Source organism: Ipomoea triloba, chromosome 15, assembly GCF_003576645.1.
Source record: "Ipomoea triloba cultivar NCNSP0323 chromosome 15, ASM357664v1".
Taxonomy (NCBI): domain Eukaryota; kingdom Viridiplantae; phylum Streptophyta; class Magnoliopsida; order Solanales; family Convolvulaceae; genus Ipomoea; species Ipomoea triloba.
The window spans coordinates 1,573,059-1,589,859 of NC_044930.1; the positions used below are offsets into that span (position 1 = coordinate 1,573,059).

The following is a 16,801-nucleotide window of genomic DNA, read 5'->3' on the forward strand; positions in this document are numbered from 1 at the left end:
GGAACTATGTGAATTATTAGAGTTAGAAAAGTTGCACTGATAGGTATAAATATTTGCACTGTATGAGTAGAAATCTTGCAATACATGTTATTATCAAAAAAAAAATGTGAATTCTATGCAACTTCACTTCATATAGGCAATTGAAAGTTCACTTTTAGGCACAAAAATGTGCTCTGTATGGCAAGAAAATTTGCACTATAAGCATAAAAATAACCTAAATCATATGAAATAACTTCAACTTTAAGGAAGAACTATGTGAATTATTAGGTTAGAAAAGTTGCACTGATAGGTATAAATATTTGCACTGTATGAGTAGAAATCTTGCACTACATGTTATTATAAAAAACAATGTGAATTCTATGCAACTTCAATTCATATAGGCAAAAGAAAGTGCACTTTTAGGCACAGAAATGTGCTCTGTATGGCAAGAAAATTTGCACGATAAGCATAAAAATAACCTAAATCATATTCAATACCTTCAACTCTAAAGAGGAACTATGTGAATTATTAGGTTAGAAACGTTGCACTGATAGGTATAAATATTTGCACTGTATGAGTAGAAATCTTGCACTACATGTTATTATCAAAAACAATGTGAATTCTATGCAACTTCACTTCATATAGGCAAAGTAAAGTGTACTTTTAGACACAAAAATGTGCTCTCTATGACAAGAAAATTTGCACTATAAGCATAAAAATAACCTAAAAAATATTCAAAATCTTCAACTCTAAGGAGGACTATGTGAATTATTAGGTAGAAAAGTTGCACTGATGGGTATAAATATTTGCACTGTATGAGTAGAAATCTTACACTACATGTTATTATAAAAAAAATGTGAATTCTATGCAACTTCACTTCATATAGGCAAATGATAGTTCACTTTTAGGCACAAAAATGTGCTCTGTATGCCAAGAAAAATTTCATTATAAGCATAAAAAAAAACCTAAAAAATATTCAATACATTCAACTCTAAGGAGGAACTATGTGAATTATTAGGGTTAGAAAAGTTGCACTGATAGGTATTAATATTTGCACTGTATGAGTAGAAATCTTGCACTACATGTTATTATCAAAAACAATTTGAATTCTATCCAACTTCAATTCATATAGGCAAATGAAAGTGCACTTTTTCATTATAAGCATAAAAATAACCTAAATCATATTCAATTCCTTCAACTCTAAGGAGAAACTATGTGAATTATTAGGTTAGAAAAGTTGCACTGATAGGTATAAATATTTGCACTGTATGATTAGAAATCTTGCACTACGTGTTATTATCAAAAAAAAATGTGAATTCTATGCAACTTCACTTCATATAGGCAAAAGAAAGTGCACTTTTACGCACAAAAATGTGACTTGTATGGCAACAAAATTTGCACTATAAGCATAAAAATAACCTAAATCATATTCAATTCCTTCAACTCTAAAGAGGAACTATGTGAATTATTAGGGTTAGAAAAGTTGCACTAATAGGTATAAATATTTGCACTGTATGAGTAGAAATCTTGCAATACATGTTATTATAAAAAAAAAATGTGAATTCTATGCAACTTCACTTCATATAGGCAATTGAAAGTTCACTTTTAGGCACAAAAATGTGTGCTCTGTATGGCAAGAAAATTTGCACTATAAGCATAAAAATAACATGAATCATATTAAATAACTTCAACTCTAAGGAAGAACTATGTGAATTATTAGGTTAGAAAAGTTGCACTGATAGGTATAAATATTTGCACTGTATGAGTAGAAATCTTGCACTACTGTTATTATAAAAAACAATGTGAATTCTATGCAACATCAATTCATATAGGCAAAAGAAAGTTCACTTTTAGGCACAGAAATGTGCTCTGTATGGCAAGAAAATTTGCACGATAAGCATAAAAATAACATGAATCATATTAAATAACTTCAACTCTAAGGAAGAACTATGTGAATTATTAGGTTAGAAAAGTTGCACTGATAGGTATAAATATTTGCACTGTATGAGTAGAAATCTTGCACTACATGTTATTATAAAAAACATTGTGAATTCTATGCAACATCAATTCACATAGGCAAAAGAAAGTGCATTTTTAGGCATAGAAATGTGCTCTGTATGGCAAGAAAATTTGCACGATAAGCATAAAAATAACCTAAATCATATTCAATACCTTCAACTCTAAGGAGAAAAACTATGTGAATTATTAGGTTAGAAAAGTTGCACTGATAGGTATAAATATTTGCACTGTATGAGTAGAAATCTTGCACTACATGTTATTATAAAAAACAATGTGAATTCTATGCAACATCAATTCATATAGGCAAAAGAAAGTGCACTTTTAGGCATAGAAATGTGCTCTGTATGGCAAGAAAATTTGCACGATAAGTATAAAAATAACCTAAATCATATTCAGTACCTTCAACTCTAAGGAGAAAAACTATGTGAACTATTAGGTTAGAAAAGTTACACTGATAGGTATAAATATTTACACTGTATGAGTAGAAATCTTGCACTACGTGTTATTATCAAAAAAAAAAAATGTGAATTCTATGCAATTCACTTCATATAGGCAAAAGAAAGTGCACTTTTAGGCACAAAAGTTTGCTTTGTATGGCAAGAAAATTTTCACTATAAACATAAAAATAACCTAAATCATTTTCAATACCTTTAACTCTAAGGAGGAACTATGTAAATTATTAGGGTTAGAAAAGTTGCACTGATAGGTATAAATATTTGCACTGTATGAGTAGAAATCTTACACTACATGTTATTATCAAAAAAATGTGAATTCTATGCAACATCAATTCAGGCAAAAGAAAGTGCACTTTTAGGCACATAAATCTGCTCTGTATGGCAAGAAAATTTGCACGATAAGCAAAAGAAAGTGCACTTTTAGGCACCTGAGCCCCTTCTTTTATATATATATATATATATATATATATATATATGTATGTATGTATGTATGTATGTGTGTGTGTGTATATATATATATATATGTATGTACGTGTGTGTGTATATATATGTGTGTATAAATACATATATATGTGTATATATATATATATATATATATATATATATATATATATATATATATATATATATAGACACACACACACGAAGATAATTGATGTAATGCCACCCCATACATTCAATTTAAAACTCAAGTAAAGCTTTCATTTGGAGAATTTACAGTTTATATTAGTTAAATGTTGGGTACGAGGTACGATGTTTCTCGTGACTAGATCGATCGAAAGGTTAGAGGATTGAGTTAAATATCATGTCATCCGATGTGAATACAAACTGAAGTACTAACTTTTAGCTAAGTATAAAAAAAATATAGTTGTATCTTTACTATTAGTTATGACTTTTAATATAGTGATAAACGTTTGATTCCTAATAATTAATATCAAAGTATATATATTATACAAATGATGGCTAACACAACACTACTAGGTAGACCTTGTTCATATATAGTAGTCGATAAATTACACGAAAAAAATATATCACACCAAAAAAGATTATGTGTGACGGACTTAACTAAGAGGGTGTTATCAATAATCAAACTCATGATTTTTTATATTTTTTTGAGTACTACCGATTCTGTTAGGGACTCATGATATTTAAGTACTGGAATCATACTCTACCCACATTTTTTTAGTACTATTAACTCTATTACAAAATAGTATATTATCTATGTTTTATCTATCTTCGATCTAGTGGCCTTCCCTTAACAGGAACTACAGAAGTGTCATCTAAGCATAAGGTGTTTGACATACTCTACCACTTAGTTATCCATTTCGGGTTGAAACTATTCAATTTTAGGCAAATCAACTTGTAGCAAATTAAATATTTATTTTAAAAATAAAACCTGTAGCAAATATTAAAACTAATTGAATTTAAATTTAATAAACAATTATTATCATTTATTCATTTATTAACTCAACTAATTCCACCTCAACATATTGTTGGTGTCCCTAGGCGGCTCCCCGTCGTCCTACAACGAGGATCCGGTGGCAATAGGCTCCTTCCATGCGATGCAAAATGGCATATTGACTTCTTGCTCGGCCGGAAACGAGGGAGATCGAGGGGTTGGACCGACGTTAACAAATGTCGCGCCGTGGATCTTCACGGTGGCTGCCGCTTCCACTGATCGACACTTGGAGACTGAAGTTGAATTGGGTGATGGACGAAAATTCCCTGTAAGTTGAATTGCTCTGGTAGGCACCATGTATTTATCCTCACACCTCATTGTAGTAGTAACCTATTGATCTCTCAACTTATTTAACAGCAGTTCATTTCCACTCACAAGTGGAACACTAGCAAGTTTATTACTGGGTAGTTTAGGCCGTTATGAAATTCTAAATATTAATTTATTTCATACACAATAATATTTTGTTACTAGGTGTTTTATTCTCCTAACTACATATAAATTGCCACCAATTAATCTTCCATAATAATAATATGTTGGAGAAAACACAAGAGTAAACATCAGAGACGGTTATTTGTCAAATCAATTCAAAAATATTGATTCATATTATAGAGGCCGCAATTATTTTAGTAGCCCGTGGTCTATGATATCAGTTTTCTCAGCTTTCCTGCTATTGGTTTTGGCAGGTATTATAGCTATTTTAAGCTACCTAGCCTAGAATATTGTAACATCCCCTCTTCCTTCTTTACTGCAAATTCTCAGGGTTATTACCACTGCTTTAATGCTCTCTGTTGTTAAGGTGTTAGTATATACACCAATGTATATAGTTCATGCATTTCAAGTTTCAAAGAATGGAAAGCAATATTTTGATATACAGCATCTTTCCATAGTTTTTTTTAGATATGTTTCTTTGGTTTCCAACGTACCTACCATATTTATATTTTGTTTATAAAAAAAAACCTTTATGTAGACAATGATATGATTATTTCAGCAGAAATTGTATTGTGGCTTATTGGTGATTATCATACTATCCCGGGTAACTTTGATAAATGGCTACATCTTTGAAAAATTAAATGCCCTGCGAAGTGGAGAATTTTTCTATGGAGAGCCCTCTCTAATGTCCTCCCAACTACTACTAATTTGATTATAAAGAGAGTGGATATTGATCCAACATGTCCAATGTGTGGTGCTATGCATAAAAACATAATGCACTCACTTCTATTGTGTGAGTTTTCAACATTAGTGTGGAATGAGTCTTCTTTGCATGTTCCTAGTGTGGGTGGGGATGAGTTTGGTGTGTGGTTTGCTAATGCAATGTCCATGCTAACGGAGGAGGATGTTCTTAATGTTGTAGCAGTTTTGTATCACATCTGGAGGGCGCGCAACAGGGCCGTATGGGAGGGCTCGCTGCCTCGGCCGAAGAACGTATGGCGTGCAGCACGGGCAGCGACTGCTGCATGGCATCAGGTTCATTCCGCTACAACACATCACCAACCGGCGCAAACAGCAACAACACCAGAAGGTTAGAGATTGTAAGTCCAAATTAAAGGGGGCCAAAATGTTTTAATCCATAGAATCAAATTTATGTGAAATAGACTAAACTCACAAATTCTAACAATATCAAGTCGTAGTATATGTTATAATTTGTAAATCAAAATCTCACAAATAAAGGTTTCATCCCCTTTCTCCTCAATCTTCTCTAACTATTAATGATTATTTCCATTCCACCCTAATACCAAACACGCAAAATACTTTCACCAAAATTCATTATCATTACCAAGTATTTGATACTCATTTCGATTCCGATTCTCATGTGTGAACCGAAGACACCCTAATATTTATCAGGGTGTCACTTGTATGCAAAATACTACTAATAGAATCAAATGAAAAGAGTTGAAGGTGAATATCTAAAAATTGAATGGATATAAATAATCTTTTATACAAATCCTTGCACAGAATCTTCAACAAAGAAATATAATCATTGTCAAATTCAATTTTGTATTTTTGTAACAAATCAAAATTTCATTACAACAAAAATTTGGGCACTTACTATCTATCCTCTTCATTAAAATCAAACTCAGGCTAGGCTAGGCTCTCAACATATTCCATGGCTTTCCGCTTCACCGATTCGATCCTTTCTTCATCACCCACACTTTTCTCATACTCCAGATATTTCTTGAATAAGAACTGCACACCCACAATAATAATAACATTATTGCCGTTGAATTGGCAGGTGTTAAATTAAACACACAAAATAACACATATTATTGCTGCTATATATATATATATATATAGGGGAGGGTTAAAAAGTATGGACAAATCCACACCCTTTATCTTGAGAAATCAAATACTAAGAGCTTACCATTACGAAATTTTTTAAGTTTTCAATAATTAAAAAATGAACTCTACTTTCAATAATTATAAAATTGACCTCGAGTTTTTTTACTAAAATGCTCGACCATTGAGGAACACAACTGCGGTCAGTCTTCACTTTTTACGGGAGGTCAGACTATGTTATGATTTGATTATGCCCCTATATATATATATGAAACAAACAGATCAAAACATGTATGTCATGTACCTTCATTTTTTTAGGTGGGATGCTGAGACTTATTGCCCTCTCAAACAATGCACGTATCACATCCACATCACCCACTCGAATCTCCTGTTAATTTCACAACATTTGCATATATGATCCATCAGGAATATGCAGGCAGCAGTGAATTGAATAACAAAAACTTCGATACATATATATAAAGCTCCAGAGGAGAGGAGAGGCGAGACGAGCATACCTGATCAAGATAAACACTCCACAAGTCGGTTCGTTTTGGATACTCCTTAAGCATTCTTTCAAACATGGATCTTCCCCTATCAGCCACCCCACATTTAAACTCCAGAATTGCTGTTTGTGTTATAAATTTTATGTGCTTATGCCTGGGCAGACATAGGAGAGCACGGTTTACAATAGACTGACTGTTGTCGTGGTTTTGCTTTAATGCCCACTGTATACGCCTCAGCCAAACCTGAATAATCGCAATAAAAATATTATTAATAAGTAGAAACAATAAAAGTAGAGCATAACCACGAGATTTCGCAAGTCATTTCAGGCATCACTACCTTGCAGGAATGCTTGAACTTCTTCGCCATTTTCTCTAGAAGCTCATCACCCACCTTGTGCTGCTCAGTCCGTTCATACACACCCAATAAAGCCAGGTGCACCTTCTTCGGATCACAATACTGCAATGCTCTTTGGAACACTTTCATAACCGCTTCCTGAAGAGGACAAAATTATTCGCATTTCTAAGCACATACAGGAAAAGGAAAAAAAAAAATAGACTTAAGAGAAGAATCTAAACAACATCTAACACTTTTATTCCCAAATACCTGTGGAGGATTTCCATATTCAATTTCCAAATTAAAATAAGCAACCCAAACATTTAGCTTTTCAGACTCCTCTCGAATGTTTATTGTACTCAAAGCCCTTCAGGGAAAAATAAAAAGCGTAAGTGTAAATTTAGTCATTAAACCAAAGGAAAACAACCAACAATAGACATATACAGATCAGAAATAGGAAATGTTCAAACTTGAGCAGGTAATGTGGCCTAGTCTGATGGTGGTCAATTCATTATAATGATTCTTTCAGTCAATTGCAATTCTTAACAAGCTAGGAATAAGAAATTTGCAATTTTCGTTCCCACAGAAAAGACTCAACTGTATGACTTACCTCTCAGCTATAGATCGTGCCTTCTCTACATCAGCCAAAGAGAGCATGAAGGCCATGTACTTGATCCACACAAAGCTACTATTCGGGGAACTTCGAACTAATTTCTCAAACTCATCGGAATTCCTGGGGATATCCTTTTCAAGCAGCCTTTCTTCAGCAGCCATAATTTCCCGTTCCCTGCACACAAATTGGCCATACAGCCTCAAAGTCATTGCAATTACACAACTTCAAAAAAAAATTAAAATCAGTTAGATATTAATTACCTCTCTTTCTTTGCCTTCTTCATTGCACGCTTCTTGTCTTTTTCATCTGTCGTATCTACACCACCAGTATGATCTGGATTTTTGTTGACTGCATCATCAATGTCTGAGTTTTCTATATCATCAAGAGGAACCTCAAGTGGGGGAATGGAAGCTCTAGATTCAAATTCAGTGAGAATATTGTCCGTTGTATTTACAACTGAAACATCAATGTCAGCAGAGCTGCTCTCTGGAAACACTGTTGAATGTGTACCAATTAAAACATTATTCCCCTTGTCAGTTTTATTGATACTCTGTCTTGAAGTTGTTTGAATATCCTCTCCATCATCATCCCTAAAGTATGAATTCTTCATGCCAAGAGAAATCCGGTGTCTGTCCTTATCCACCTGATATTGGAAGACAGAAGTTAGGCAAAAGAGTTCCCACTTCCCAAACCCACACTCACGGGTTTGATTCCTTTGCAGATTCAGAAGTAAAATGTAATTTCTAGAAGAAGGTAAGTAACAGACAGTAATATTGAACAGGAAATAGTAAATCATTCCATCTAATGAAACTGTACATCAATGTGACAGCCCTAAATGAGAATAAATGACATTCAATTTGAAGAAAGGAGTGAACATCAAAATCATTTTTCCCCAATACTAAGGGCAAAACAAGTTCTATTTCGGAATTTCTTTCATTCTTATGTTTCATTTCATACAGAGAAGAACCATTTTTAACACATACATTGCTCATGTATTCCTAAAATATGATAGTGACACAGGCACACAGCAAAAGCATTACCTTTAGAACCTTCGCTCTCACAGTATCACCAGCTTTATATCTACTTTGGACATTGTCGATGTGATCGTCAGAAAGTTCTGAAACATGGCACAAGCCAACCTAGGCAAAGGAAAACATGAATTTTAAGCACACCGATTAAAAGAGTAAAGAATAAAAATAAAAATAAAAATGAAGGCTTGCACTCTATTACAGTCAAACCTTTTTGTTTATGAGCACATCTGTCTATATGAATAAGCAAAGCAAAATTTACTTTGTGGCACATACAACATCAAACAACATGGATAGCAAAAGCCATAGCTTTTAAATAAATCACAAAATAAATTCATCATTGCCTATGATTGAAAACAGAGAAGTGAGTACAGGAAAGACAAATCCATAGAGAAGAAAAAACAAGAGGCTTGTTATTTTACCAGATTAGTGCGATCAACAGAGATAAACAGACCATAAGGTTCTATGCGCTTAATTTTCCCTGAAATAATATTTCCAGCAGAAAAGTTGTTCAATGCATCTATGTCAGACTTTCTAGGAGTAGCTGAACTTGACGTCCTTAGAGTGACTTCAACACGCTTGGATAATGCCTCAACTGAAACTACCCTGCAGTATAGACATATTAGTAGATAATAATCATCACTAGCACCAAAAATCAAATAATTATCACAAGCACTGAAACACAAATCTAAATTAACATACTTGCCGGTGACAAGCTTTCCCACTGGGAATTCTTTCTCGGGGCTTTCAATGAAACCATCCGCCAAATTTGACATGAGAATTTTTGCATCAATCTTACGGGAGAGCATAATAAAGCAGCCTTTTGGAGTCACATTCTTTACATAGCCCTGGCACATACATCATAACCATAAAGTAAATTTTCATGGAGTTGCCATAGAAGATTGCAGGGACATTCAAATGATAAATCCTTTTGGAGTCGCATTCTTGATATAGCCTTGACAATACTTAACTACAACTAAAGGAAATGCTTAATGATATGGCCTGTGGGCCATTAAAAGGACACTAGATAACTGATAACTGTTAGAATTGTCTTCCTTGAGCAGTGTGAACATTAGCCTTGGGAGCTGAAATGAACACACTGTAGCCTTGGGAGCTGAAAAGATTATTGGGTAGCTTTGTAGGTTTACTATTTGAGCATCTTTTATGTATATATATATGTGTGTGTATCAGTGTATGGACTATGGAGTATGAAGTATGCAGTGAAGTAATAGATATAGAAATATAAGAATTATAACCATTTCTCCATCCTTGATTATTCATTTAGCTTCTTCCTAACTGGCGGGTGGTGTTATTCTCCACCCGCATACACTGATACACACACATATATATATACATAAAAGATGCTCAAATAGTAAACCTACAAAGCTACCCAATAATCTTTTCAGCTCCCAAGGCTACAGTGTGTTCATTTCAGCTCCCAAGGCTAATGTTCACACTGCTCAAGAAAGACAATTCTAACACTCCCCCTCAAGCTGGAACATCTAGAAGTTCCAAGCTTGAAGTCAAACATAAACTTCATTCTAAATTACAAATGAAGATTACAAGCAGCTAGAGGATAACAGCGCTGGATGGCTTCGGAGAGACAATGCTATACACAACCCTTGGAAATGCATCAAGGGCAAAGCTTGTCACGTACATCCTTGGGAATGATGGCTCCAAGGGTAAAGATTAACACGAACACCCTCACAGCAACATAAGCACTCTATGACTTGCCAACAACAATCTTCATCGAGAGCAGCGGAGGTGAACGGGAGCAAAGGATGAAGCAAAGCCTATAGAAATGAAGATAAACCCAAAAACAGAGCAAAGGAAAATAACACAGAGTTGAAGATAGCACACTGATTGTAGATAGTCACACTCCCCCTTACTTGAAACATGGAAAATAATCAAAGGCCTTTATAGTAGTGCTGAAACTTAACATCCATGGGATAAGGCATACCGGGGATAAAGAAATAGCACGGTTATACCAAAAATAGTAAACACCATGGGAAGAACCAAAGAAGTTCAGCAATAAACCCAAAAACCTTCAAATTTCACCCATAGGCATCAATGGTTGCCAAGAAATTTGCAGCAATTTTGCAGAAAACTGCCCATAGTATTACTGCAGTTTGGGACATCATGTGATGCTATGATGGAGGGAGATGTTGTGTGAACTGAACAAATACTTGACACTAGCAGGAAAAGAGGTAAAAGATATGGTAGTTCAAGATGCAAAAGATAGCATCATACACTAAAAACAGTGGGAAAACAGTCGCCGGAATTTTCAGATAGTTGACCGGCGACTTTGACCGGCGTTGACTGGCCGTTGACCGGCAGTTGACCGGCATGACCGGTGGAGACGGGAGATCTGAATACACTCCCAGGTGCGTCTCCTCAAGGCGAATCTACTGGAGGCAACAGCACCTTGAACGGAGACCGGAGGAGAGAGATCTGGCCGGAAAAGAGTGAATACTTCCGCCGGAGTTTGGCGACCGGTTTTCAGGTGACGACTTGCAACGAGGTTCCGAGCAAGGCTGTGGTGGTAGTTTCTTCACACACTAGCCGAAAGTGAGTCGGAATGAGATAAAACAGTGGCGGATCGCCAGAAAAAATGGTGTTTTCAGAAATGGAGAGAGAAAATAGCCTAGAATCTTAGGTTCTGATACCATGTTGAATTTGGAAGAAACACAGGTCTGGCGGGTGGAGAATAACACCACCCGCCAGTTAGGAAGAAGCTAAATGAATAATCAAGGATGGAGAAATGGTTTTAATTCTTATATTTCTATATCTATTACTTCACTGCATACTTCATACTCCATATAGTCCATACACTATACACACACACATATATATACACACACTACAACTAAAGGAAATGCTTAATGATATGGTCTGTGGGCCATTAAAAGGACACTAGATAACTGATAACCATTTCAAAAATGAAAGTACTTGTGCTAAAATAATAAGATGCATATACCAATATAATGACCACCAAGGGAAAGAAACACTTCCATCACATTGAGATTTCAAATTATACATTCAAAGATATCTTCCCTAATCTCATTTTCCTATAATTTGGAGCAGAACTGATAAGCAAAAACCAGATCAGTTGAGAAATGAACTACAATAACTTCTTCAAGATTTATATTAAAAAAAAAAAAAAAAAAAAAAAAACCTTTTTCACCAAAAGTATACAATGTACAGCTCTGTAATTACTTCGGTGTCCCAATATTTTAAAATTAAAACTTCAAAAAGGAAGAGCGACAAAGGGTGATTAATCAGATGGATGTGGTATGAAATATATCTTACAGAAAACATAAATAAAGCAACTATTCAGCATTCGGTTCACATCAAATTTCTGTTTATGCATGGAACAGAATATTTCTCAGAAAAGCTTGAACATAGGAAAACAAAATTAGATCTACCTGCACAGTCATGTCTGGATGAAGATCCTTAATATCCAGTACACGTCTATTCTGGGAATGCCTGTAAACAATTTAATTACATTCAATTAAAAGAATCTTATACAAAAAAAAACAACTCAGGAATAAAGAATAAAGTAACATAGGTCTCTCACTCTCTCTACAGATCCATATTTAAACAAACGGCTGAACACCAAAAGAATTATACATTCTGAGTCACTTTATGAAAAGCATATTAGAAACATATCAACCATCATATTTTGTTTAAATTGAATTGCCCAAGCACATCATTGGAAGTTGGAGAATGTACTTGTCCTAACTAAATTCAAGGTGACAAGCAACCCACAACTAACACCTTCTAGATGATACGCAATCCCTAGAAAAGAAAAATAAAAATGGAAAATACAAGCAAGAATTTCTGTTCAGACACGGCAATGGCAGTGGACTAGTGGGCGTAGATGCTATAGGTATTAATAATCCTTATAGAACACAAAAAACATACTCCAAGTCAAATCACTGAACTTACACATCATCCTGCTCAGAAATGTTTTGATTGTTCATGGTATCTAAGGTCCATCGCAGTGACAGATCAACATGAATTGTACCCTTGACAGAATGGCCAACTTCTAGGACCTTGCATTTGACGAACTGTCCTTCACAATAACCAGACAGTGGATCAGAGACCCACGGATCTCTTAGTTCAGTAAAGTGAACCTTGCCAAACAGACGGTTGTCAACTTGAATAAGTAAGCCACCAACGCCAGGAAGGATTTTGGAAATTCTGCCACCCAAAACACTGCCTTCACGAATATGGCACCTCACACTTTCACTTGAAGGAACTGTATCCTCTGGTGTGATAAGCAGGGTATGTAGAAGAACCAAACGCAACAATTTCTTCTCCTTGTTAGCACTTAAGATATAACCAGAAACAGACTTTCCCACATAGAACCTTTTCTGAAACTCTTTGAGCTCACTAGGCTCTGCCGAGCTGTCTAAGATATAAAGTTTTGCCCTAACATCTCGAGATATAGTTAACCATGCCCATTCGCAATCCACCTTAAACACATAACCAGAAATGAGTTGGCCTGTAGAGTAATTGAAGCTTTCATGTGGGCCATCCATATCTCCTGGTTATGCAATGAATATTAGATGCCAATAATTAAATGGATTCCCATTTAAAATAAAAATATAAATTAAAAAAAATCATAATTGGCTCAATATCAAACAATCTGAATTATTGAACTTTACATGATTCGTTTAGCAATTAGCAATTGCAAAGAATAGGGGTTTGAGCAAATAAGCACAAAACTTTAGAGCCAAGCCAATAAATAACACTGATAAGCACAATGACTGGCAGATAATAAAATCTAAAATTCCCACTAAACTGAAGGACCTACAAAAGAGATAAAGGGGGCGCACAAGCACTCCAATGATAATTGATAAGACATACGTAGTGGTAGGTGTGGTAAACATGATCATGCATGTGTCTTTATTAACACCAGAAGACAACCACCCAGCATCGGAGTGCATATGATTAAGGAAGATGGGCAAGATGAAATACCAACAAGAAATAAAGAAACCGGGTTTTAAAAAATAAATTACAAGAAACCACCTTAAGTATTTATAATGGTGGAAAACAACATATCTACAGACCAAAAGTATAGACTATTACTAAACACACTCAAAAGGAAATGAGAAAATGATGTATAACTGTACAATATACAAAAAAAGGGTAAAACAAAAACCTGCAAGCACAGAGGGTTTGGTGGATAATTCCCACTGGTAGCCTCTTTTATTTTCTGGTCTACTGTCCTTTGAAACTATCCTTGCAGTTAGAGTCTGTCCTATTCGGAAGTTATTAAGGGGCCCTTCAGTAGTATTATCATCAGTTGCCTGTTAACAATATCATGAAATCCACAATTTGTTACCTTCTCTTAGTATTATTTAGAGGCCACTTTTCTTTTTTGCCCTTTTGGCAGGACGGAAGGGTGAATCATATAATTATCCATCTTACCACTGGGGGTAAAAAAAAAAAAAAAAGGCTGCACAAAATATTTACCTCAGTTATGTGTACTCTACCAGGGAATCCAGATCCAAATTTCAGTCTTAATTCAAGAGGCTTTATATCAGTGATCTGCAAAGCAGCCAAAACAAAGATATAATCATACAAATAACTTTTTTTTAAAGGACATCAAAACAGATGCTTCAAAACTCAAATAATTTTCGTCTTTTGAATGAGATATATCACCTCTGCTTGGACAAGAGATCCAACATCATAACTAGAATTCTTTTTTCCCCTTTTTGAACTGGAGCTCTCAGCAACCTCACTGATAGCTTTCAGCAGCAGAAGCAATCTCCCACCAGTTGAAGAATCAGGAAGGGCCATGATGGTGGCAATGACACTGCCCAAAGTAAAACACCCGTTTCACTAGAATGCATTTATGCAGAGTGAGAAATACACAGCAAACATCTGTCCCATCCCCCAAACTCCAAACAAGGACAAGTTTGAACTAACATCCAAATGATCCAATATTTTCCCACATGATGTGAAAATTATCACCCTATATTTTATACTTTACATGAACACAATACTTCAAGAATCAAATAGGTTCATAATAAGGTAAAGAATCAACTCGCTGGCATTACACATGATTGCCACATTTAGCAAGGTTTCACTTCTTCAATAGGCAAATTATTCAGATTTTATGGTTTACCCAGCTCCCTGCGTGTCATATTCCACTGGCATACTGCAAATAGGTTTCTTAGGTTCTTTTTCGTAATTTCTCATCTCCACTCTCTATCCCCCTCTTAAACGGCATGTATAAGTTTTTCTTTCCTTCCTCTAGAACCAAAATGATGAGGCTCCTCTATAAATGACCTTTGTTTCGCTTATTAATAGGAAACATGTCTTCAAGCCATAGCGAATACAGTTGAATGGACGGAAATTGGGTGAGAAAATGAGAAAGTACCAAAAAAGCCTAAGAAACCATAAATATGAATGTTGTCTACCAACTTCATTAGTCATTACTAAAAGGGACTAAATTGACAAATCACTAAACAATTGAGGGACCACATTTATTAAAGAGAGAGAGAGAGAGAGAGAGAGAGAGGTTCTACATTGCATAAGGCATAAAAATTGAGGAGCCTAACGTACAATTTTGTCAAGAAAACATAAAATAAAAGGCTACCTCTGTCCGTTAACAAATTGCTTCACTGGGAGATTTTGAGTGTTGAAATCATTCAAAGATGCATAACCCAGAGCATAATTACATGCTGGAATTGAAAGAACCTGTGTTGTGCATACCACATGTTAAAAGGAAGTCGCTAGAAATAATCATCAGTTACAAAGAGGTCAAACAAATAATCTTGTACAAAAATAAAGAAGTTCAAAAGAACTTGCCAAATAGTTTTCCTTCACAATCTCAACCACCGCATTCACAGATTTATTCACCTCGAAATCTTTTTGTGCTTCCCTTTTGCGTTTCTGTCAGGTGAAAAATAGTCAGGAAAAAGTGAAACAAACACAGATCTAAAGGGGAAATGAAAAGTACAAGCAGCATCAATAATCTAGGATGCAGCAAAACATTTGAAATATTACAAATATGATACATTGAAGTGGATTTTTTATTCTCTTGCAACGTTAATAACCAGGCTGTACACAAAGACAAAAAGTACAGTCTAACCTTCCTCTGAGTTTTGACATTGGCAGTCTGTGGCTTTGATCCATTAACAAATTCTGGCTTTAAAGATAAATCCACAAGGTGCTCTATCTTGGAAACATCAATTACTGCTGCTTGAATAGTAGAACCAGTTTCCACATTGATACCACCCACTGAAAATAATCCATTTTGCAAATATTACATCTTAAGGAAACAAAAGAGTGAAAGACAATATATTTGGACAGTATATCATGATAAACTCTTACATTGGCATCCCGAGATAAAGCCAAAAACGTCATCATACTTCTCAAAGGTGACAACAACACCAAACTCTTTTATTTCATGAACTTTTCCCTCAACAATGCTACCAAGACCAAACTCATCGACCCAATTTAGTCCAGAGTCTGCGGAGTCCAAGGATTGAAGCTTGGCAATCTGTTTTGCAAAGTAAGAGAAGTCCAAATATATCTATCCATTTAGATAAAAATGAATGAATAGAACTTGTATGATATGACAACACAAGAAACATGATTCAGGTATTTTTATGGTAGGAAGTATATTTATAAAAATTTAAAAAAAAATTAAAAATAAATAAAATAAATAAATAAATAAATAAATAAAAAGAGGAGAAAAACATATGGATATCAATAGTTAATCAACATGCACAAAATTTTAAAATTTCTCATTGAAAACATAAAGAATGTGCATTGCTCCACAACATAATGTTTATCTATAAACACAACTTATAAAATGTGTAGTTAAATTTGTCAGTTTCAAGTCATAATCATTCAAATAAGATTAAAATCCCAACTGCTATTGCCAAACTATTAAGAAATACCTTGTGCTCTAAAAGAAAGTATTCTTGAATAAAGGTAGCGTCTGTTGAAGAACACAATGACTGCTTCAAAGACACTGTTATTCGACCAGTTTCACCATTAGCCTGAAGAAAACAGAATTAAAAAAGCTTAAATGAAATTTGTAAGTGCTATTACATAAAAGGTACAATTATTTTTTTTATAAAAAAAAAAAAAAAAAAAAAAAAAAAAAAAAAAAAAA

At 34.6% G+C, this 16,801-nt stretch overlaps 1 protein-coding gene across 1 annotated transcript in view; it reads right to left on the reverse strand.

The window, feature by feature from the left end:
* Positions 1–5,809: 5,809 nt before the first annotated feature.
* LOC116006440 (rRNA biogenesis protein RRP5) overlaps positions 5,810–16,801 on the reverse strand; it is a 19,656-nt gene continuing 8,664 nt past the window's right edge. The window contains exons 21-40 of the mRNA XM_031246803.1: positions 16,584–16,685; positions 16,012–16,180; positions 15,770–15,918; positions 15,487–15,570; positions 15,275–15,375; positions 14,335–14,488; positions 14,146–14,220; positions 13,832–13,979; positions 12,613–13,213; positions 12,090–12,150; positions 9,367–9,512; positions 9,087–9,270; positions 8,677–8,775; positions 7,897–8,279; positions 7,634–7,810; positions 7,294–7,390; positions 7,027–7,182; positions 6,702–6,932; positions 6,491–6,574; positions 5,810–6,096 (exon numbers count right to left, since the gene is read on the reverse strand). Of these exons, the coding sequence (XP_031102663.1) occupies positions 5,992–6,096; positions 6,491–6,574; positions 6,702–6,932; positions 7,027–7,182; positions 7,294–7,390; positions 7,634–7,810; positions 7,897–8,279; positions 8,677–8,775; positions 9,087–9,270; positions 9,367–9,512; positions 12,090–12,150; positions 12,613–13,213; positions 13,832–13,979; positions 14,146–14,220; positions 14,335–14,488; positions 15,275–15,375; positions 15,487–15,570; positions 15,770–15,918; positions 16,012–16,180; positions 16,584–16,685 (3,306 nt within the window). The 3' untranslated portion in view covers positions 5,810–5,991. The remainder of the gene's footprint in view (positions 6,097–6,490; positions 6,575–6,701; positions 6,933–7,026; positions 7,183–7,293; positions 7,391–7,633; positions 7,811–7,896; positions 8,280–8,676; positions 8,776–9,086; positions 9,271–9,366; positions 9,513–12,089; positions 12,151–12,612; positions 13,214–13,831; positions 13,980–14,145; positions 14,221–14,334; positions 14,489–15,274; positions 15,376–15,486; positions 15,571–15,769; positions 15,919–16,011; positions 16,181–16,583; positions 16,686–16,801) is intronic.